Source organism: Alexandromys fortis, unplaced genomic scaffold, assembly GCF_014885135.2.
Source record: "Alexandromys fortis isolate MF-2015 unplaced genomic scaffold, M_Fortis_MF-2015_v1.1 scaffold_32, whole genome shotgun sequence".
Lineage (NCBI taxonomy): Eukaryota > Metazoa > Chordata > Mammalia > Rodentia > Cricetidae > Alexandromys > Alexandromys fortis.
In genome coordinates, this window is record NW_026067938.1 from 7,175,105 (window position 1) to 7,196,066 (window position 20,962).

Below are 20,962 nucleotides of genomic sequence, written 5' to 3' on the forward strand. Positions count from 1 at the left end.
AGAGATCCACCTGCCTCTGCTTCCTGAGTGATTGGAACTTAAGGCGTCCACCACCACACCTGGTCCATAGTGGTTCTTAATACAGTGTGACAGATGGTGTTTTGTTGAAACACAATCTCATCTTGGACTGTAAATGTAGCGCTGTCACAATGTACATGGTGGTCCCCACAGGACTGTCTGCACCGTCAGTGTAGGGCTGTCACAGTGTATGTGGTGGTACCCGCAGGAACTATCTATACTGTCAGTGTAGGGCTGTCACAGTGTATGTGGTGGTACCCACAGGGACTGTCTGCACCGTCAGTGTAATTCTGTCACAGTGTATGTGGTACCCACAGGACTGTCTACACTGTCAGTGTAATTCTGTCACAGTGTATGTGGTACCCACAGGACTGTCTACACTGTCAGTGTAGGGCTGTCACAGTGTATGACTCAGTGGTTAAGGGCACTGACAACTCTTTCAGAAGACCTGGGTTCAATTCTGAACACCCACATCTGACACCCTCACACAGACATACATGCAGAAAAAAATCGCCAGTACATTTGAAATAAAAATAAATAAATTAAAGCATTTAAAAGTGTCTTCCTAAACCAGGCAGTGGTGGCGCAAGCCTTTAATCCCAGTACTGGAGGCAGAGGCAGGTGGATCTCCGTGAGTTCAAGGCTAGCCTGGTCTACAGAGTTCCAGGACAGACTCCAAAGCTACAGAGAAATCCTGTCTTGAAAAACAATACAAAACAAAACAAAAAATTGTCTTCCTAATGAAAATATAGAATTTAAAAATTTCCACAGAAGATTCATGGATGTGTGTGTGTGTTTCTGGGATTCCAGTCTGAGAAAGAACATTCTTTTCTTAAATAATATTTGTTCCAAAATGACAGCAAAAGCAGCAAATGGAGAAGTCAGACCACATCAAAACATTTGTGAGTAAAGAGCAGTGCAAGATTGACCTGATTTGCCAGTTACAGCTTTCGAAGTGCAATTGCTAGCATCATTTTGTCAGAAACTCTAATACTGTGAGCCACAGACTTATTGTTAGCAATTGTCTTTACAAGTTTATCAATTCATAATTATACATTCATAAAGCACAATGGTCACTGTTCTTGAGTACAGGACTAACTCCATGTTCTCAAAGGTGTAAGATGAGGCCGGTGAAGTGACTCAGTTACTGAAGGTGCTCACTGTGCAAGTCTGACCACCTGAGTTCAGTCCTTGGAACCCATGACGGAAAAAGAAATGGCTTCTGCAGGTTGTCCTCTGACTGTCCCACCTCCAGTGCCCTCTCCCTCACCCCAATAATAATTCGTTTAAAAACTGACAGTGTAAGATACAAATCTAGTAACTTTGAATTATTCAATTTAGGAAAACTCTCTTGCATTGCTATGAAGTTATTCCTGAGAATGCTGTGTGCAAGCTTTATTTTGATTTGGAATTTAACAAGCTGGCCAACCCAGGAGCTGATGGGAAAAGGATGGTTGCATTGCTCATAGAGGTGAGTTCTTCTCCCACTTCCGTAGTCCCTGGCTCCTCTGGATGTCACACATACTCCGTCCTTCTCCTACTTTTCCTTGCTATTTCTTCTAACATTATTTCTGTGAGTAAACTATGAAACCAAATGAAGATTCAATTAATGCCTCGTATTTTTTAAAATTACTATATCTAGTTTAAAAAGCTGAAATAAGTGACAATGTGAAAATTGTTTAACTTCACTGGAAGTATAAAAACTTATCTGTAGCAAAAGCCAGATAAAGCAGTCTCTCTTAAAATTGGACACTGAGATGAAATTCAGAGAAATTTTGACTGAAAGTGTTATTAGAAGTTTTGAACTGGTGGGAATTTTGGAAATTGTATCTGCGCCTTTATGAATAAAAATAATTAAGACTCAGAGACCAGAACGTATTTGGATGCTACAGAGAGTAACTGGGGAAACCTAGAATATAAATAGTTATGTCTGTTTTTATCTAAGTAAAGAGTAAAGTGCTAATATTTAATTTTTTTATTTAGCCGTGTCAGTAAAAAGAAATTATATGGACTTATATATTGATGTCTGTTTTTAAAAACTTAAGATTGTTTTGTCTAAATTGTATGAAAATTGCATTGACCGTGTAGCCTCAGAGTAGGTTTTAACATTTTTTTCTTTTGAACGTTAACCACATGAAAATTTTATGAAAAATAATTTTTTTTTTTTTTTTGGTTTTTCGAGACAGGGTTTCTCTGTAGCTTTGGTGCCTGTTCCGGAACTAGCTCTTGTAGACCAGGCTGGCCTCGAACTCCCAGAGATCCGCCTGCCTCTGCCTCCTGAGTGCTGGGATTAAAGGTGTGTGCCACCATTGCCCGGCGAAAAATAATTTTATAGCTTGAAAATGTATCTGAATTAAAATATTCTTGCTAAAGGAGGTCTGCTAATTTCATTAGATCTTTGCATATTTGACTTTAAGTTTACATGAAAGATATTTGTAGAAGCCTGACTCTGAAGCAAAATAAACATGTAAAAATCTCCAAAACAAACAAATCATTTTATTCTTAAAATAGCCACTGAAGACTCAGCCTAAACACGTTGTTTTATTGTAGCTGGTAAATTGTATGGGCTGCTGGTGGTGGTGGTTGGTTGCGTGTATGCACGTGCGTGCATGTTTGTGTGTGTGTGTGCACGCTGTCCTGAAACGTGAGGCTATCTTCCAGACTTTGACTCTGGACTGATGACTGCAGGTATGAGTCACTGGCTTAGGTTTTGACTTTGTGTTTGTCATAATTCATCAGTATTGACTTTTTTTCTGATTATGTGATCTATTTCAACAGTCCAATACAGGATTTCTTACACAGATGAGTTACAAAGAACTGAGATTCCAAGGTTTTCCTTGCTACTATTAAACAAAGTGCTACAATGTATTAGAAGGTAGAACTATCCCAAATGTAAATAAACGGAGGATAAAACTCTTGTGTAACAGATTTAACTAAACACATGAAAATTAAACACTAAGGGTTTAATTTTTTCCTCTTAATTCTTTATATCTTATCTATATAACCATTGAAGAACTAATCTATATCAGGAAAATGTGGAGGTCATTGTAGAAATCTAACTTCAAAATTGTTTAACAATTTTATTTAACATGTTTACTATTTGATAGAACAGTTCATATTAGTATTGTTTTAATATAACTCTAAAAATAATTATATTGAAATTAATTTCATTTTAGTTTCTTTGCTCATAGCAACTTTATAATCTAGTAAATATGTTTTGAGTCCCATGAAGCTTAAATTAGGTTAGCTATTTGTTGTTTTGCTTCTACATTTAAGTGTTATTGTTTGTTGTGTTTTTGCATGCATGTGTCACAGTTCACATGGGGATATGAAAAATGTCTTGCAGGAGTTGCTTCTTACTTTCCACCGTGTAGGTCCTGGGAATTGAACATGTAGGTGCCTTTACCCACAGCCATTTTGCTGGATAAAACAAGGTCACATATAGTCTAAAGGGCCTGGTCCAGCTCGCTGTGTAGCCAGAGAAAACCCTGACCCTCTTATCCTCCTGCTTCTGTCTCCTAATTAAGTGCTGGGATTATAGGTGCGCACTGCCACACCCATAAAATTCAATTAGTTCTTATCTTTAAATTAAAAGGCAGTTAATAAATAACTTTAATAACAACTGGTTATGACGCCTTTGGGCTCAAGGACTTAACTGATAAGGTTCAATAAAGCCACTCCTGCCAGTTAGGATGACTTCTGTGCTAATGCATCTTTGTGAGTAATCATGCGTCTTGACCTTCCATGTGTCTGAAACCTTGTATAGTGTAGTTTCATAAATAACTATAATTCTGTTTACTGCTCAACTTGGGAAGTAGGATTTAGGAAAGGTTGATACCAAATCTAAAGAGCCGCTGAATTTGCTCTCTCTATATAACTTCAGAGCACAGAAGTTTATTCTAATACCAGATGCTTCTCAGCAGCTACTGAGTGTCAGGCTCTGTATGTGGACGATAGGAATGAAATGGTGAGCCAGAGAGACATGGTTACTGCTTAATCTAACAAAGAATAATAAGTTAGATCACGTTAGCTGCCATAGAAAAGATCCACCTTGTAAATAGTTTACATAGTAGTAGTGGCAAACGCCTTTAATCCCAACACTGAGGAAGCAGAGGCAGACAGAGCTCTGGGTTTGAGGCCAGCCTGGTCTACAAAGGGAATTCTAGGACAGCCAGGGCTACACAGAGAAACCCTCTCTTGAAAAATAAACAAAAAAAAGCATCTTTAAAAAGATGGAAACTTATCTATTGCTCATATAATATCCAGTGTAATTCTGTTGTATTAAAAACTAAGCTTGTTGCTATTACCCCCCCCCCTTACTCACATTGTCCAAGTTGGCTCACACAGCTATGTCTACATTCTAGTCAGTTTAGAATGGGGCAGGCGGAGTGTGCTCCCTGTCTGTTACACAGAGGGGACGGGCATCACAGTGACGTGAGCTGCTGTGAAGCTACAGCTCTGTAGGTTCTTCAAGGAGATATCTAGGGAAAAATGACAAAGAGATCGAGGGAGAGCGCTGAGAAAGTGAGAATTCCCTCAAGAGAAGTCAGCTCAGATGCTGGAAATAAAATGAAGCAATTATGAGCTAATAATATGAATCTGGTAGTGGGTATAATTCCTTGTATAACTATTAGATATTTCAGTGGTTGGCAAACGTCTGCAGACATTTCTGCTAACTGATGGTAGGTAGTTCTTCATTTTGCAGATGAGAAGACTGATGGTCTCGATGCTCCCTCCACGGGCAGTACTTTTAAGCAGTTACCTGTGTGGGGCACTAGCTAACTCCTTAATCTCCATTTTCATTATTCCTTACAGTAACTCCAAAAGTCAGGTGATATTTACTATTGCTATCACAGCTGAGGATTGTTGGGATCAGATTTGATCACAGCACTAAGAACAGTAAGTGGCAGGGCCAAAACTCAAATAGCGCTTTCTAAATTCAAACTTTGGTTCCTAAGCTGTATGATTTCCGGCTGTATTCTTCGAGGTAGAAGTAGGTTCAATAGAAGTAGGAAACTTTCTAATATGTTATAAAAGTCTATTCTGGTGACTGTTTTGTCAGCTTGACATGACCCACAGTCATTTGGGGAGAGGGAACCTCAACGGAAAAGATGCCCTCCTCAAATTATCCAGCGGGCCATTTTCTTGTAGTAATGATGGATGTGGATGGGCCCAGCTCACTGTGGGGCATTGCCACCCATGGACAGGTGGTCCTGGGTGGTATAAGAAAGTAGACTGAGCAAGCCACAGGAATAAGCTAGTAGCAGCCTCTCTCCGTGACCTCTGTATCAGTTCCTGCCCTGACTTTTCTGGATGATGTACTACAAGCTGTAAGATGACTTAAACCCTTTCTTCCCTATGTTGGTTTTGGTCATGATATTTTTTCATATCAATAGAAAACCTAACTAAGGCAGCTAATATTTTAGGAGGTACATAACAATCATGGTTTTAGAGATTAGGATATAACTTGCGTGACCTTTAAGAATCTTCTTCAGTCCCGAGAGCATATGAAATTTTTTAAAAAATGTGTTCGGGTGCTTTTGCCTTCATGTATATCTGTGCTCCATATGTGATCCTGGTACTTATAGAGACTAGAAGAGGGAATAGGAGTCCCTGGAGCTGGGGTTACATGTGGTTGAGAGCTACCATGTATGTACTGCGAATCAAACGTGGGTTCTCTGAAACAGTAGCGACTGCTTTTAACTACTGAGATATCTCTCCAGCCCGAGAAAAATTTTTAAATTATTTTTAGAATTTTATGTCTGTGCACGTTTTGCCAGCACGCATATTTGTATATCAAATGCAGCCAGTGCCCAGAAGACAGAAATACTGGAGCTCCTAGAATGGAGGAACACATGGTCGTGCGCTGCCATATGAGTGCTGGAACTGAAACCAGGACCTCTGGGAGAGCAGGCAATGCTCCTAACCCCCGAGCCATCTCTCCAGCCTTACCTTTAAAGTTTTGACATAAACATATGATAATTTTAAGTGATGTATTTCAGCTAATAAGAAAATTGGTAGGGTTGTTATAATATAAAAGTTATGATGAGGGCTGGAGAGATGACTCAGAGGTTAAGAGCACTGGCTGCTCTTCCAGAAGTCCTGAGTTCAATTCCCAGCAACCACATGGTGGCTCACAACCATCTGTAATGAGATCTGGCACCCTCCTCTGGCCCTCAGGCATGCATGCAGGTAGAACACTATATATAATAATAAAAAAAGTTATGATGATAAATCATCTAATTTGTAACAAGGTATTTAGGTTGGTAGAGAAATCTAAAATCAAAACCGTACATTATTTACATGTGCTTGTATTTTTAGCATGTTTGTAAAGCACTTGAGGAGTTATACCATGTTCACTGCTCAGCTGAAGATGTTTTCAACTTGGATTCCAGCACTGAAGAAAAATTTAGCCGACATCTAATATTTCAGCTCCATGATGCGGCATTTAAAGATAACATTCATGTTGGTGAGTACCTTTCCAAAGATCCTAGTTATATTAAAGACTTGTGTTTTCCTTCTCCTCTTGAAATTTTCTAGGTTTTCTTAACCTTTTCGGTGGCTTACCTATTCTAAAAAGGTGAAGTGAGTTTTTGTTAGGCCTCCTTAGCCTCCCTATTCCCCAGGGAAAGGTGAGTGTGCTATCTACCATTCTGCAGCCCCAAGATGCACAGATCTGCAGCTCCACTATGCAGGACAATCAGACGCGGTAAGGAGTCAATTCAAAGCAGGAACTCAGTTTATCACTGTGAGCATCCCAAGTTTGCATTTTGACTGATCTCAGCTCTTGGCCTGTTGTTCTATTCCAGGTCGTTTAACCTACTCGGGATATCAGCGGCATTAGTGCCTCTTACCATACACGCTGAGATAGCTGTGCACGTCCTGATACTGGTTTCTTTCCAGTAGGATTCCTTTTCAGTTTTCTGAGAAGCCAGGGGAGGCCTTATCTATGATGTCTATCTGTTTCTGCTCCCCAGCACCACAGTTACTTGGCCTTTTTCATATTTTCCATAGTTTCTGGGAATCTGAACTCAGGGTCTCAGGCTGACGCTGCAAATACTTTCCCCAGGGAGCTCTACTTAATGTTTCTTGATGACAGGGACTGTTGTTTAGTTCCTATTTTCAGCGGTTAGCATATATTAATATTGGTATCAATACTACTTAGAATATTAACAGCAGTAATAAATGGAAGCGGTCATTTAACAACTGTTCGCTGAGTGAGTGCACAGAGGATAAGCAGAGTCTGAAGACAGTCTTGAGGAACTTTCTTTGCCTCCTGCCTTCTCCTCTCAGTTGCTCTGTGACTGCTGACGGAAGGCTGCAGGGTGAGAGTCTAGCAGGAGGAGAAGAGGGCGTTGCTAGTGACCAGCAACCTCTGCTGCACAGAAGATAGCTTCTGAAAGCAGATCACATCATATCTGAGTTTCTGGTAGAATTTCGTCGTACAGACGAGAGTAAGAAAGCCTTTAGTACTGGGCAGTGGTGGCGCACGCCTTTAATCCCTGCACTCAGGAGGCAGAGACAGGCAGGTCTCTGTGAGCAGAGAGAGTTCCAGGACAGGTTCTAAAGCTACAAAGAAACTCTGTCTCAAAAAACCAAACTGGAAAAAACCTTTACTATCATAGAGCATAGCCACAGTGAGACTTGACAAATAGGCTATCATCCTGTCATCCAAGGCTGTGTGCACAGCTGGAATGCGATTCAGGGAATACAGACTAGACCACTTTTCCCCTTTATTTCCCCGGTCTTGGTGTTCCTCTTTATGACACTTCAAGTTTTTGTTACGAGCCTTGCAGAAAGAGGAACTGGGCCAAATGGAAGAGATCAGAGAACTTTATCTCTACTGTGCACGTCTGCCACAGATGAGAGAAGAGAGGACACAGTGGCGTATGGGCAGGGAGCCAGAGTGCTAATAGGCTGGCTGACTGCCATCGTGCTCCTGCCAAGGGTCAAAGGCCTCAGTACTGCCCATGTAACCATTTTTTGCAGTCCAGTTCTCTCTGTTCTTATTATCTGGGCCAGGTAGATGGAATTTGAAGTTTCCAGGAGAGTCAGCTCTATCCATTTATGTTTATACTGTTTCAGAGTCCTTTGATACACTGTATCTTGTTAACCAGTGCCACCTGCTCTTTTTCACTCCAGAAATAACCACATCATTTTAATGTTCTAATGTTCAATAATAATATATAACATATAATTATTATTATTATTATTGGTTTTTTGGAGACAGGGTTTCACTGAAGCTTTGGAGCCTGTCCTGGAACTAGCTCTTGTAGACCAGGCTGGCCTCAGACTCACAGAGATCCATCTGCCTCTGCCTCCCAAGTGCTGGGATTAAAGGCGTGCACCACCACAGCCCAGCTTTCTACAATTGTTTAATTATGTTTAGTGTGTGTGTGTGTATATACGTGTGTGTGCTTGTGTGTGCGTGTGTGTTTGAATCTGAATCTATGCCAATGCCACATAAGTGCAGATGCCCTTGAGGCTGGAAGGTGTCAGATCCCCAGAAGCTGGAGTTGCAACAGTTGTGAGCTGCCTGACATGGGTGCTGAGAACTGAATTCTGGTCCTCTGGAAGAGCAGGAAGCACTCTCAACTGCTGAGCCAGCTCCCCAGCCCTGTTTTGTTTATTTTGAGACTATGTCTTGCTATGTAGCCCTAGCTGGCCTCACATGGCTCCAGACTGTTTCCTTTGAGCTGGGATAGTATGCCAGTGCCCCCATATCCAATCCTAGTTTCTTTAAGATGCTAAACTTGTGTCAGTCAAGGTGACACAGACCTGCCGTCCTAAAATAAAGGAGACTGAGGAAGGATGATCCACGTTCAAGGGTGTCTGGGGTAGCTTAGGAAGACCCTGCCTCAAAAAAAATAAGCCAAAAAGAAATTGTATTTGTTTCTTTACATAGGAAAGTCTTATTTAGAGAAAGAAGATTTTGAGTGTAAAGCATGTGTGTGTTATGAAGTAAATATTGAAGCTTTTTAATATTTAAACTGATAAGGCCCAATATATATACAGTTCTAGAGAAGTTTTCTTACATTATTTCTTGTATGCAGTATTATATACAAAGCAGTATAATAGCTGGATTAATGCTTGGCTGTGTGGTATAAATAGTACATGTGAATTTAAAGAAGTTCAGTTGTCTCACCAATTCTCCACAGTGTAGGTAGATCAGAGTCTTAGGGCAGATGTTGAAGTACGAAATATATGAATTAATTCCAGATAGTAGCTCTGAGCCCATAGTTCATCTTGTGACCAGTTTGAGGGAGATGTATGGTCGGAAACAGCCTTGGGACTCTCAAAGTGAAGGAGAGAGGAGATGAAGTCGCCAGACTTTGCCAGTTATAGTTTATAGCAATAAATAACTGGGGGAAAGCTGTAGCGCAGAAAATTGTTTGTAGATATGCACCTAAACATTAAGTTATAGTCTACGGAAAATAAGATTAGGTTGTAATCTGAAATCCTTTTCTTCTTAGGTAATTTTGTGAGGAAAATTCTGCAACCTGCCCTTCACTTAATTACCCAGGAAGATGAAGATAAAATTCCAGAGGAAATGGGCCACGAAGCTTCCTGTTTTTCTGATGTACCATTAGAACAAGGGACTTCAGAAGCCTGGGAGACGCCGGAGTTGCCTAAGCAGCACAGCCCTGACCTTTCCTTTCTAGTTGTGAAGAACGGCGTAGGAGAAAAGTGTCTTTTTGTAGACTTAGGTAAGTGACATTGGCACCACCGACTGTGCTGCATCCGTTGGGCTTGGGCTCTGCCTAGGTTCCGGGATCCACTTGGAATGGGTTTTCACTTATTGAGTGAAAAAGTCAAGATTCATCTTTTACTTTGTCACGCCCAGTTGTCTCAGCACCCTTTGCTGGAAATGGCTCTCACTCCCCACCGCGGGCCATCAACCCAGAGTCTGCACGTATTTCGGACTCTGCTCTGTTCTCTTGTTTATTCTGGCTGTCATTTCTTGCCATGTCGTATAATCTTCTGGATAGAAATCTTACGCACCTTTCATCAGATTAGTTGTAGATACTCTTGTTTTTTTCTTGGAGTTCTTTGGCAGCTCTCGGTTGCAAATTTTCCTTCTGGTACTTTGTCCCACCCTTCTGTCTGCTCTCCTCTGAAGAGATGCTCCAGAACCATTAATTTAGCTATCTGCTTGGGGCTTCTATCAAATTAACTTCAGCTCATCTTAATTTGTATTGTGTATTACCTTAATTTTGTATATGGGGAAAAATTGTCTTTTCTGGCAATTCTGCAGAAAAACATTTGCTGGCCATAAAACTAATCATGAAAACATGCATTTATTTTTTAAAATTAATTTTTGATGTAGGAGTTTATACAAGAAACAGAAACTTTCGACTGTATCAATCATCAAAGATAGGAAAATGTGTGGCTTTGGAGGTTGCTGAAGATAACAGATTTATCCCAGAACAGTCAAAAGATATTTCTGAGGAAAACCAGTATTTCCTGTCTTCCCTGGTGAGCAATGTCAGGTCTGTAGAGCAGAGTTAATCATCGTGTATTTATGTAAATATCATTGTATCGTGCTAACGTCTGAATTGTATAAATTGATTCTACCTTAAGAAAAAGAAAGTTTGTTTTTAAAAGCCTCTTTTCTCTGTTTCTGAAAAATAATAGTAAGAAATGTTTCTAACAATTCAGTTTCCTCTTTATATCTTTTTAATGATTATATTTAATGTATTCTAAAATTCCAGTTATTCTAAAGTTATCACTTATAAAGTAGAAAATAATGACATTTGCATTGTGTTTGAAAGTATAATTACTACTGTCTCAATTTCTTTCCACATATACATATGTTCATTTAGATCTTACATAGCTCCCTGATCAAAAACAGTTTCTGGCCTTAGTACTTGCCCGGAGTACTCAAGGCCCTGTATTTGATCCTAGAAAATGTGTTTTAATTGGGAATCAGTGTTCATATAGTTATGTCACGTGATTTTTTTTCTGTTCAACAACATATCACAAATAGTTTCCAAGTTAATAGTTTGCCAACAATTATAGACAAAACTTTTAATGCTGTAACCGTTTGCACTATCATGGCTGCTTCTTGTCGGGTCTGTTGTTGCACAGTAGGTCTCTATGTTTTGGTCTCTCACTCGACTTTGTCAGCTCAGAATGTGGTTAGTTCCTAGACCTATCTGTAATTCTAGCACTTGGGGGTAGACATGCAAGGACGAGAAGTTCAAGATCATCGTTGGTTACATAGTAAGTTCAAGACCCTTCATCGCCGGGTCCCCCAAACCAACAAACACAGCAAAACCCTAAAACAAACAAAAGTAGTTAACAACTGGACTAAACCATGTTAATTTACTATGTTGTTTTGCCCTTTACCCTCCTCAAAGACAGAGACTCACTGTGTAACCTGACAGGCTTGGAATTCACTATATAAACCAAGATGACCTCAAATTCACAGAAATCCACCTGCCTTTGTTTCTCCCCAAAACTATTTATTTATTCATTTTTATTTTCGAGACAGGGTTTCTCCGTAGCTTTTTGGTTTCTGTCCTGGAACTAGCTCTTCTAGACCAGGCTGGCCTCAACTCACATGGATCCGCCTGCCTCTGCCTCCCGAGTGCTGGGATTAAAGGCGTGCTCCACCACCGCCTGGCTCCCCAAAACTTTTTAAGGAAAAAAATCTATATAAACTAATTTTAAGAAGGACTATTAAGCTGAATGTGGTAGCACATGCCTATAATTCCAGTACTCAGGAACAGAGGTAAGGGGGATCTCTGAGTTCAAGGCCAGCCTGGTCTAGTAAGCAAACTCCAGAACAGCCAGGGCTACACAAAGAAAATCTATCTCAAAAAAAAAAAAAAAAAAACCCAAACAAACAAAAAGGAATAAATATTAGAGGTTATTATTAAAGGGGTTTTCTAGGAAAAGTTATGTGTAGTGGGAAGATATACTTCCCACCCCCTGACCCTATATCTCTATTGTGTTTGTGTTCCTCTGATATTTTTCAAAAGTAAGATCAAAGACTTGAAGCCCTGGCTGCCCTGGAACTCACTCTGTAGACCAGGATGATCTGCCTGCCTCTGCTTCCCAAGTGCTGAAATTAAAAGTGTATGCCACCAAGATCAAAGACTTTTAAAATGGCAATAATGACCTTCCGAAGTTGTTGAATTAAGCTTAGAACATACACATAACATGTCTGTGCACATATAACATGTCCCCGGAGCGGCCGGAGCCTTGGAGGGGCAGCGTCTCCAGGGTTAGTGCGAATTGTGGTCGTGTCCCCTGTGCTTTCATTACTCTTTCCTTCTTCTCAGTCATATTCATAGCTCTAGAACGTAACAGAAATGTCAAAGGTCTGTGTGCCTGGGAGTAGAACTGTTCTTTCAGTCATTTCAGTTACCCTGGAATACTTGGATGACTCTGTGAAGAAATTATTCTAAACAACTCCCAAATGACTATTTAAAGGAAATTGGGTTTTTGTTTGTTTCTTTCTTTTTTTATATTGTATTTTATGTTCACTGGTGTTTTGCCTGTATGTATGTCTGCATGAGGATATCAGAAGCCCTGAAACTGGAGTCACAGACAGGCGTGAGCTGTCATATGGGTGCTGGGAATTGAACCCTGGTTCCCTGGATGAGGAACTAGTGCTCTTAACCGCTGAGTCATCTCTCCAACCTCCAGGAAATTGTTTTTTTAATTGACATAGTTTTATCATTATGAAGACTGGCACCTTGGGCTCTCTTGTCCGGCTACTTTCATTCTAACATAATGTTACTTTGTTTCTTTTGTATGATTTCTTTAGATTCTCAGACTCTTTACGAATTCTCACATGTGACACATCTCAGACTAAAAGAAAGCGGGCTGAGTATTTTAACAGCACTGGCGCTTCAGGTAACCTTAAACAAAAAATTTCACATTAAAATTTAGGGATCTCAAATCTCTTTTACTTTAAAAATCTTAAATTTTAAGTATCCATATCCGCTGGTCACTTTAAAGCTAATTCTTCTACATTTCTAACCAGGTTGGATATACTATAAAAAATTTTGTAGGTATTTATTAATTAATATACCTGATTTTTATTCTGTAGTATTTAAAGAATATATAAATAATGCATTTTATATAAAACAGGCATATCAAAATATGACTACATAATCTTTCACCCATTTTTTAAAAAGTATTTTTTGTAATGGATATTTGCCTGCATATTTGTCTGTGCACCATGTGCATGTCTGGTGCCTATGGAGACCACAAGTAACCACTAAGCCATCTCTCCAGCGCTGCTTTCACTCTTTGTCCATACTCAAAGACAGGTGGCTTGATGAGATGGCTCACCAAGCCTGACAACCCAAATTCAATCCAGGGGCCATATGGTGAAAGTCAAGAACCGACTCCCACAGCATATGCTCTGACCTCCACACTTAATCTGTGGTATGCTTGCACAGGTGCATGTGCATCTGTGTGCGTCTGTGCATGCATATGTACACACACACACCTAAATTAATGCAATGTATTTTTAAAAATTATAGGCAACTACTATAGTAGTTTCCTGTTTAACCTTGCATGCCTGCAAAAGTATTTCACATATAACTTTATCATATTTTGCCCATTCCTATATTGAAGACCCCATAAGGTCTTTTGAAGTTTCTCAAGTTTCTTATGTAAAATTTCTGAAATTTTTATTCACATATATTGGTATATAATTATAATAGTGAAAAACTCCAGACAACCTAATATACAACAGAACTGGATGACATACTCCATAACTACAAAGTTTAGATGTGTAAGGCCTATATAGTGGAAGACACCCATTGATAGTGATAAGAGAAAAAGTAGGTTCTAAAATTACGAGGTTGGGGATATAGCTTAGTGATAGAGCACTTGCCTTGGGTTCAGTACTTCCCTGTTGCTTCAACAACAGCAATAACACACACACACACACACAAATTATATGATTATAAGCCTATTAAAAATATGGGTGACGTTTTCCTGTGTTTATTTCTTCTGATTGCTTAAGATATATTTCTAGACATTGCCTGGGAGTTTTTTTCATTTCTACACTTAAATATTTTTCAAAATGTCTCCAGTTATATATTTAACTATTTTAAGTGAAAATCCAAGTTCATTTTAAGAAAACTAGATTTTCCTGTCATTAAACCTAAGTGAATTTGTGAATGGATCATTCTAAGTTGTGACAGTAGATTCTTAGGTATAAAATAAACTTGTTAGTGCCCTCCAGTGAGAGACCCAGGAAACACAAATTGAGTTTGTGAGTCCCTGTTCCCTGAGGTGATGGAAATTTTTGGGGTATCTCAGTAAAGTGTTGGAAAGGACTTAAATTTTGGGGCCTGGCTTTTGGGACTCCAGGGTGGATACAAGGAAGCATGGGCTCATTACTGGAGGGAGAATAAATTCCACTAGTTTCTTATAACCTCTAGGAGGAGGCAGTTTGGAGGGGGATCTACACCTCTATAATTGGTAAAGCACAACAGTTGCTTGTGCTGGCCAGGGTAGTAGTGTTTGGCCATTTTTGTAGTTTGGATGCTCATGTTTTCTCCTTGCTCAGACAAGATGGCAGGGAGTTTTGTCTTGGTCGTGAATCCTTGCAACCTCAGCGTGGCCTCAATCTACCTGCTGAAGTCCTGTGGCACCATTACTGTTTAATAGCAAAACATCAAGGCTGAAGTAGGAGCCAGGGCAATGCCCAGACTTAGCCAGGAGACCTGTGCCGCTTCTGGGCTGCGGGTATACCTTCTCTTTGTCTGAGTGAAGAAAACAGGCCTTTTATAAAAACCAGCCAGCATCTGGCCCAGTTGAAGTTTCTGTCTTAACTGCCTCCTTGTAGCATAGCAAGAGCCCAGGAACTGACAGTAAGGCAAGTTACAAAACGGGGGTGGGGGGGTGGAGGTGGGGGGGTGGAGGTGGGGGGGATCCTTAATTATTGGATCACTATTTGTTCAGCATTTAACTGTTCTCATTGGTAAATACTTGTCCCCACTGCAGCCGAATCCATTGAAGGCTTTCAGTGCTCGCCATATCCTGAAGTTGACCAATTTGTTATTTCTTTGGTGAATAAACACGCCATTAAAGGAGGTAAAGTGTGCTTACATTTTATTAGCTCTTACATGACCGAGTGATGGTTCTTTGAGCAGCATCCTTTGCATTTCAGGAATTCGGCGTTGGAACTACTTTTTCCCAGAAGAATTACTGGTTTATGATATTTGTAAATATCGTTGGTGTGAAAACATTGGAAGATCCCACAAAAGTAATAATATTATGTAAGTAATATTGTTTATTAATGACTTGTATGCCTTTAACATATATTTAAAATACTTATAATTTTTAAAATAATGTTGATAATATAAATAATTTTTATAATACATAAATTTATATCCTATATTTGGTTAATATTCTATAATGTTAAATTAATTTATTTGCTGTTAGATTAATTCTAGTACATACCAGCTCTATTTTGCTTCGTTTGATAACAACCCTACAGTATCAACTTAAACAGATGATGGAATTGAATGGGGCAGGAGACAGTGGTAGACAGTACTGGTGGACAGATTGCCTTTCCCTTCTTCTCTACCATTGGTCCTTGACACCTGAAAGAAGTAAACTGGGCAGATGTGGGTGAGGAGGAAACTCTCCAGTTAGCCTGAAGCCTGAGGTTAAGGTGAGGTTGCTTTGTTCTAGACAAAGCTGCAGGAGGAACCTGTATCCATTAAGACTGCTGACCCTGCATACCAGGCCCTGTTTCAGGAACTTTCCTGGACAAAAAGAGAAGTAAAGTACTAAGTAAAACCAGAAATAGCATTTTAAACTGTATGAGGATTTGGCTGGAATAGGGATAAAGTGGAAGTTACCAGTCCTGAGAGAGTTACTGTGTTGTATTGTTAGTGTCAAAGCTGAGATGCTTGCATTATTTATTTATACTAGACATGAGGAAAGGCTCGTGAATATTTTGCTGAAGATGTTGAATAGCCTGATTCTTTGTTATAGCCGGTATACTAGATTAATCATGTTTACAAAAGCAGTCAAAGCTGTATGTTTGGGGATTGGAGACAAGGCTCAGTGGTACTGCAAAATTTTAGTCAATTTTGCAATAATTTAATTAGTCTTTCAATTTTGGTCTTGCTAATTTTTTAAGTTTTACTTTTACTAATTCTTTTTACTAATTACTAATTGTTGTATTTTATTGTTCGCTTTCCAAGGTGTCACTGGTCATTCTTCTTTTGTAATACAAGGTTAAAAACTATATAGCCAAGCACTTGCTGCTCTTACAGAGGATCCAGGTTCAGTTCCCTGTAGGGAGATTTAACACTATGCAAAAAAATATTTCAGGGATTATTTTTATTATTTAAGACTGTTGGTATTTCCTCCTGATTTTGAAGTTTGCTTAGTTTAGCGTATTTCACTGGTGTGTATGGATGGAAGGCCAGAAGGCATGGGCTTCCCTGGAACTGGAGTTGCAGACAGTTGTGAGCTGTCATGTGGTGTTGGCAACAAGAGCTGCAAGTGTTCCTAACTGTCGAGCCAACCCTCCAGTCCAAACTAATGCATTGCCTTATCTTTTAAAGATATGTTTATCTTTGTTTATGTGTGAGTTCATGTGCACCATGTGCATTGAGTGCCCTCAGAGACCAGCCAGAGGGCACAGGATCCTCTGGAAATGGAGTTACAGGCAGCTGTGAGCCAACTGATATGGGTCCCTTTAATACCGACTCATGTCTCCAGCCCTTACACTAATACCTTTAAATTTGAAGATGCTCGGAATATAGCTAGCACAGACTTAATAATGGTTTGCACTTGATTACAAAGAGCTACTCCATATATGACTATTAGATCAAGTTTGTTAGCTGTATCAATACTGTTCTATTCATATTGTCTGCATCTTTACTGATTATTTTTGGTAGTTACTTTATCTCTAGATTGCTAAGAGAATGCATTTTTTTTATCAAATCCTTATAAAAGAATCGCTTTAAAATACTTTGACACAGTCATACACTATATTTTTCTTTTTACAAATAAATGTCTTTTTCTTTTTATTTAAAATAGATGTTTTCTCCTATAATCTATCCTGATTATAGTTTTCCCTTCCTCTACTCCTAGTTTCTCCCCACATCCCATCCCTTCTGGATTGACCCCTTTCTGACATTCATTAAAAAACAAATAGGCTTCTAAGGGATAATAAAATAAAAGATAAGATAAAAACACATTGGAATAAAACAAAACAAACTAACAGAATGAGAGAAACCAAAAAAAAGGCAGGAGTAACAGATATAGATGCAGAGACCCATTTGTTTGTACACTCAGGAATCCCATTAAGACACTAAACTGGAAGATATATATATATATATATATGTGTGTGTGTGTATATATGTGTGTGTATGTACATATCCATATATAATATATATATTTATAATATGTATGTATATACATATAATATATGGAAAATATGTATGTAAGGTGTCTTAGTTAGGGTTCCATTGCTGTGACGAGACACCATACCATGGCAACTCTTATAAAGAAAACGTTTAATTGGGGTGAATCACTTACAGTTTCGGAGGTTCAGTCTATTATCATGACAGTAAGCATGGTAGTGCGCAGGCAGACTTGGTGTTGGAGCTAAGAGTGCTACATTTTGCAGGCAACAGGAAGTCAACTGAAAGTCACACTGAGGAAAGCTTGAGCAAAAGAGACCTCAAAGCCTGCACCCACTGTGACACACTTCTTCCTACAAGTCCACACCTCCTAACAGTGCCATTCCCCTGGGGTCCATTCTCTTTCAAACTACCACATAAGATAAAAGGAAAGAGAAATATGTAAATAAGACATAACAATTTTTTTTTAAAAAAAAAAAAAAGAGGAAAAGCCCTAACATGCATTATAAGACAAGGAACCTTCAAAGGTTTTTTTTTTTTTTTTTTTTTTTTTTTTTTCCTGTCAGCCATCTACTGCTGGGCATACAGCCTACCCTTAAGAGTACTCCCTTGGAGGAAACTAAATTTTTAATTTTTATTTGTAAGTGGTTATCAATTGGTGATAGCTTCTGGGTTAGGGATAGGGCATGTGTTCACTTCTTTCAGCTCTAGGACCCATTTCCAATTCCAGTCTGTGAATTCATATCTGCATCCATCCTTCTACAAGGTATGTTAATACCAATTCCTTCCCCAAATCCCTCCAGATTGACCCCCGCTTCCTACCTTCCCATATATTTGTGAGTGTGGGGTCATCTGCTGGAGTGTAGTTGACCTACCAAGAGCCACACACTTAAAGCTGACTCTTCCCTCCCCCAGAGGCTGTCATCTGTCCACACCCTCATCTAGGTGTGGGGACTGGTGAACCTCTTCCCACTCCATGGTTGAATATTGACTGGCTTTTTGTGTGAATTTTGTGCAGGCAACCATGACTTCTGTGAGTTCAAAAGTGTAATGCCGTTCATGTCCAGAAGACAATGTTCTGAGCAGTCTTCCTTGACCCCAGCTCCTTACAGTGTTCCCACCCCCTCTTGGGTAGGAAATGAGATATAGACATCCTGTTTGTGGCTGAAGAGTCCACACTCAGTCTGTTGTACTTATCTCTGTGAATAGATTCGTCATCCTTACAGTGCTGTCTCTTATTTTGTTTTGTTGTTTTGAGTCAAGGTTTCTCTGTGCAACAGCCCTGGCTGTCCTGGAACTTGCTTTGTGGACCAGGTTGGCCTTGAACTCACAGAGTGCTGGGATTATAGGTGTGCACCACCACACCTGGCATGCTGTCCACTCTTGCTTGTGTGTTTTGAAGATATATTATTTTGTGGGTATAACTTGAAAATTTCTGGATCTTCTTAGAGAAGTTTGTCACTTTTTTTTTTTTCCTACCCAGAAGTCCATCTGTATAGTACATGTCCCTCAACCTGGAGCTTACCATTTTGGCTAGGTTGGCTGGCTGGCAAGCTCCTGGGATCTTCCTGCATTCCCCTTCCTAGGTTCCCTATCTCCACACTGGGGTTACAGATGTGCCCCCAGTTTCTATGTGGGTTCTTGAAATTTGGACTCATGTCTTCACCCTTGGACAACAAGCACTTTTCCCACTGAGCTGGCTTCTTAGCCTCCTGATTTGTTTTTGTGTGGGTTCTGTGGATTCTGAGGTTCAGAGCCTTGTGAATAAGCGCTTCCCCGTGGATCTGTCTCCTCAGCCCCGTGTTTTCTTAGCAACCGGTTATCTTTTGATTACACATGTTTATTTTCATCCCTTAGATTTTTAATGTTTCTCCATTTTTTAAGTTGTAGGCACATCTCTGGCAAATGGCGTATAGTTGAAATTTATCTTCTATCCAGTATGAGTATTAATGCTTTCTTTTCTTTATACATAAAGGATTCTGGTTGATCTGAAAAATGAAGTTTGGTATCAAAAATGCCATGATCCTGTATGTAAAGCACAAAACTTCAAATCTAACTGTGAGTTATTAATTTTTATATTTACCACAAAGTGAAAATTAGACATCCACCTAAAATTATTCTTTCTGATTCAGGTTTTCCATTACCCACTGAAGTAAGTCTGCGGTTTCTTCTGAAAGAGGTGAGTGCAGCTCCTGGCCTTTTGGTACATGGCATGAGTGAACTAGGAGCAGCATCCTGTCCAGGTAGCTTTTACACAGGGAGGCACTTGTGTTCACTTTGGAATATGTTAATCGTCTTCCCACCTTAGGGCCTCTGATAACAGGGACAGCTAGGAAATGAAGTGTATGATCAATCTAGCCCTGGGCATATAAGGAGGTTCTTACATTTTGCTTTATAGAGTAAACCAAGGTGTTTGTGTCTTAGTGTCTGTTTGACCGACACTATTTGTAGGTTGGGTTTCTGTCTTAGAACTATGTCAAAGGGAATACACAATTTTGCTTTTGGATATGACTACCTTGCCAAACCAACCTTTAATCCAAATGATTCACATTTAGTGTTAAAAAATAGAAAATACATAGAAAGCAGAAGGAAGCATTGGGTTCCCTGGAAATCTAGTCACAGATGGTTGTAAGCCACCATGTGTGCTGGGGACGGAACCTGGATCCCTGAGAAGAGCAGCCTCTTAACCACTGAGCTGTCTCCAGACCCAGCATCAAGTTTACAGTGAAAATCCCATGAGCTGGACAAAGAACTGATAGGCAGAGCCTCTGGCAGACTGGTAGGTTTGAAAGTGCTAGAAATGACTGGGAACGAATTAAAAATCTTAAATTATCTCTTAAAAGGGCAATGCATCATTCTTATTTGTTTTTTAGTGGTTTCTTTCATTTTTTTGCAATGCTGGGAATTGGACCTGGGGCCTCACCCATGGGAAGCAAGTGCTCTCCCCTGAGCTAATTTCCAACCATTGATTTATTTTGGTGACTGGTTTCAGTGCTATTTGATTTTGAAAATCTAGTTATCACTTCATACCTTAACTCAAACATATTCTCTTTCCCACCAAAATACAGGAGGAGTTCACTTCTGATGAAGCAGACGAATTCAGCAACTCACTGGCCAAGAATTCTCAAATCCCATCATCTAGCAGCCTGTTACCAGGCGAGTCTTCCGATGCTGACTGGGATGACAAAGACGATGCCTGCTTCCTAGAAGCCACAGAAGATGCTGAATTCGCTGATGCTGCAGACAGGAGTCTTCTTGGTGACAGGAGTGCAATGGACGATATTCCTGACGAACTCATTATGGAAGCATTACAGAGTAGCTAACCATGGACAGGATACATAATGAGGCTACAGTTTGCCTGAAGCCTGAGATTTGATGACATAAATGTTAAATTAGGGCTGGGGCTATAGCCCAAGAGTAGACTACTTACCTAGCATTTGCAAGACCCTGCATCTAATCCGCAATACCATAAAAAAATCAAATTACATTAACTTATTATTAAACCTGTTTATAACAACCGTTTTATCACTTAGCTTTCTAATAATGCTTTTTACCTGAGCCAGTTTTATTGAAGATTAACTTTGACATAC

At 39.7% G+C, this 20,962-nt stretch overlaps 1 protein-coding gene across 4 annotated transcripts in view; it reads left to right on the top strand.

Moving 5' to 3' along the window:
* The window catches only part of Primpol (primase and DNA directed polymerase), a 30,808-nt gene extending 9,918 nt beyond the window's left edge, over window positions 1-20,890 (top strand). For 3 of the 4 annotated variants that reach the window (XM_050147337.1, XM_050147339.1, XM_050147338.1), the window contains 10 exons: window positions 1,360-1,489; window positions 6,340-6,487; window positions 9,492-9,725; window positions 10,346-10,508; window positions 12,794-12,882; window positions 14,992-15,081; window positions 15,158-15,266; window positions 19,348-19,430; window positions 19,505-19,551; window positions 20,441-20,890. In XM_050147337.1, the coding sequence (XP_050003294.1) occupies window positions 1,360-1,489; window positions 6,340-6,487; window positions 9,492-9,725; window positions 10,346-10,508; window positions 12,794-12,882; window positions 14,992-15,081; window positions 15,158-15,266; window positions 19,348-19,430; window positions 19,505-19,551; window positions 20,441-20,695 (1,348 nt within the window). In that variant the 3' untranslated portion in view covers window positions 20,696-20,890. Of the gene's footprint in view, window positions 1-1,132; window positions 1,247-1,359; window positions 1,490-6,339; window positions 6,488-9,491; window positions 9,726-10,345; window positions 10,509-12,793; window positions 12,883-14,991; window positions 15,082-15,157; window positions 15,267-19,347; window positions 19,431-19,504; window positions 19,552-20,440 lie in introns of all 4 variants that reach the window. The other variant, XM_050147340.1, reaches the window with a different exon arrangement.
* Window positions 20,891-20,962: the final 72 nt, after the last annotated feature.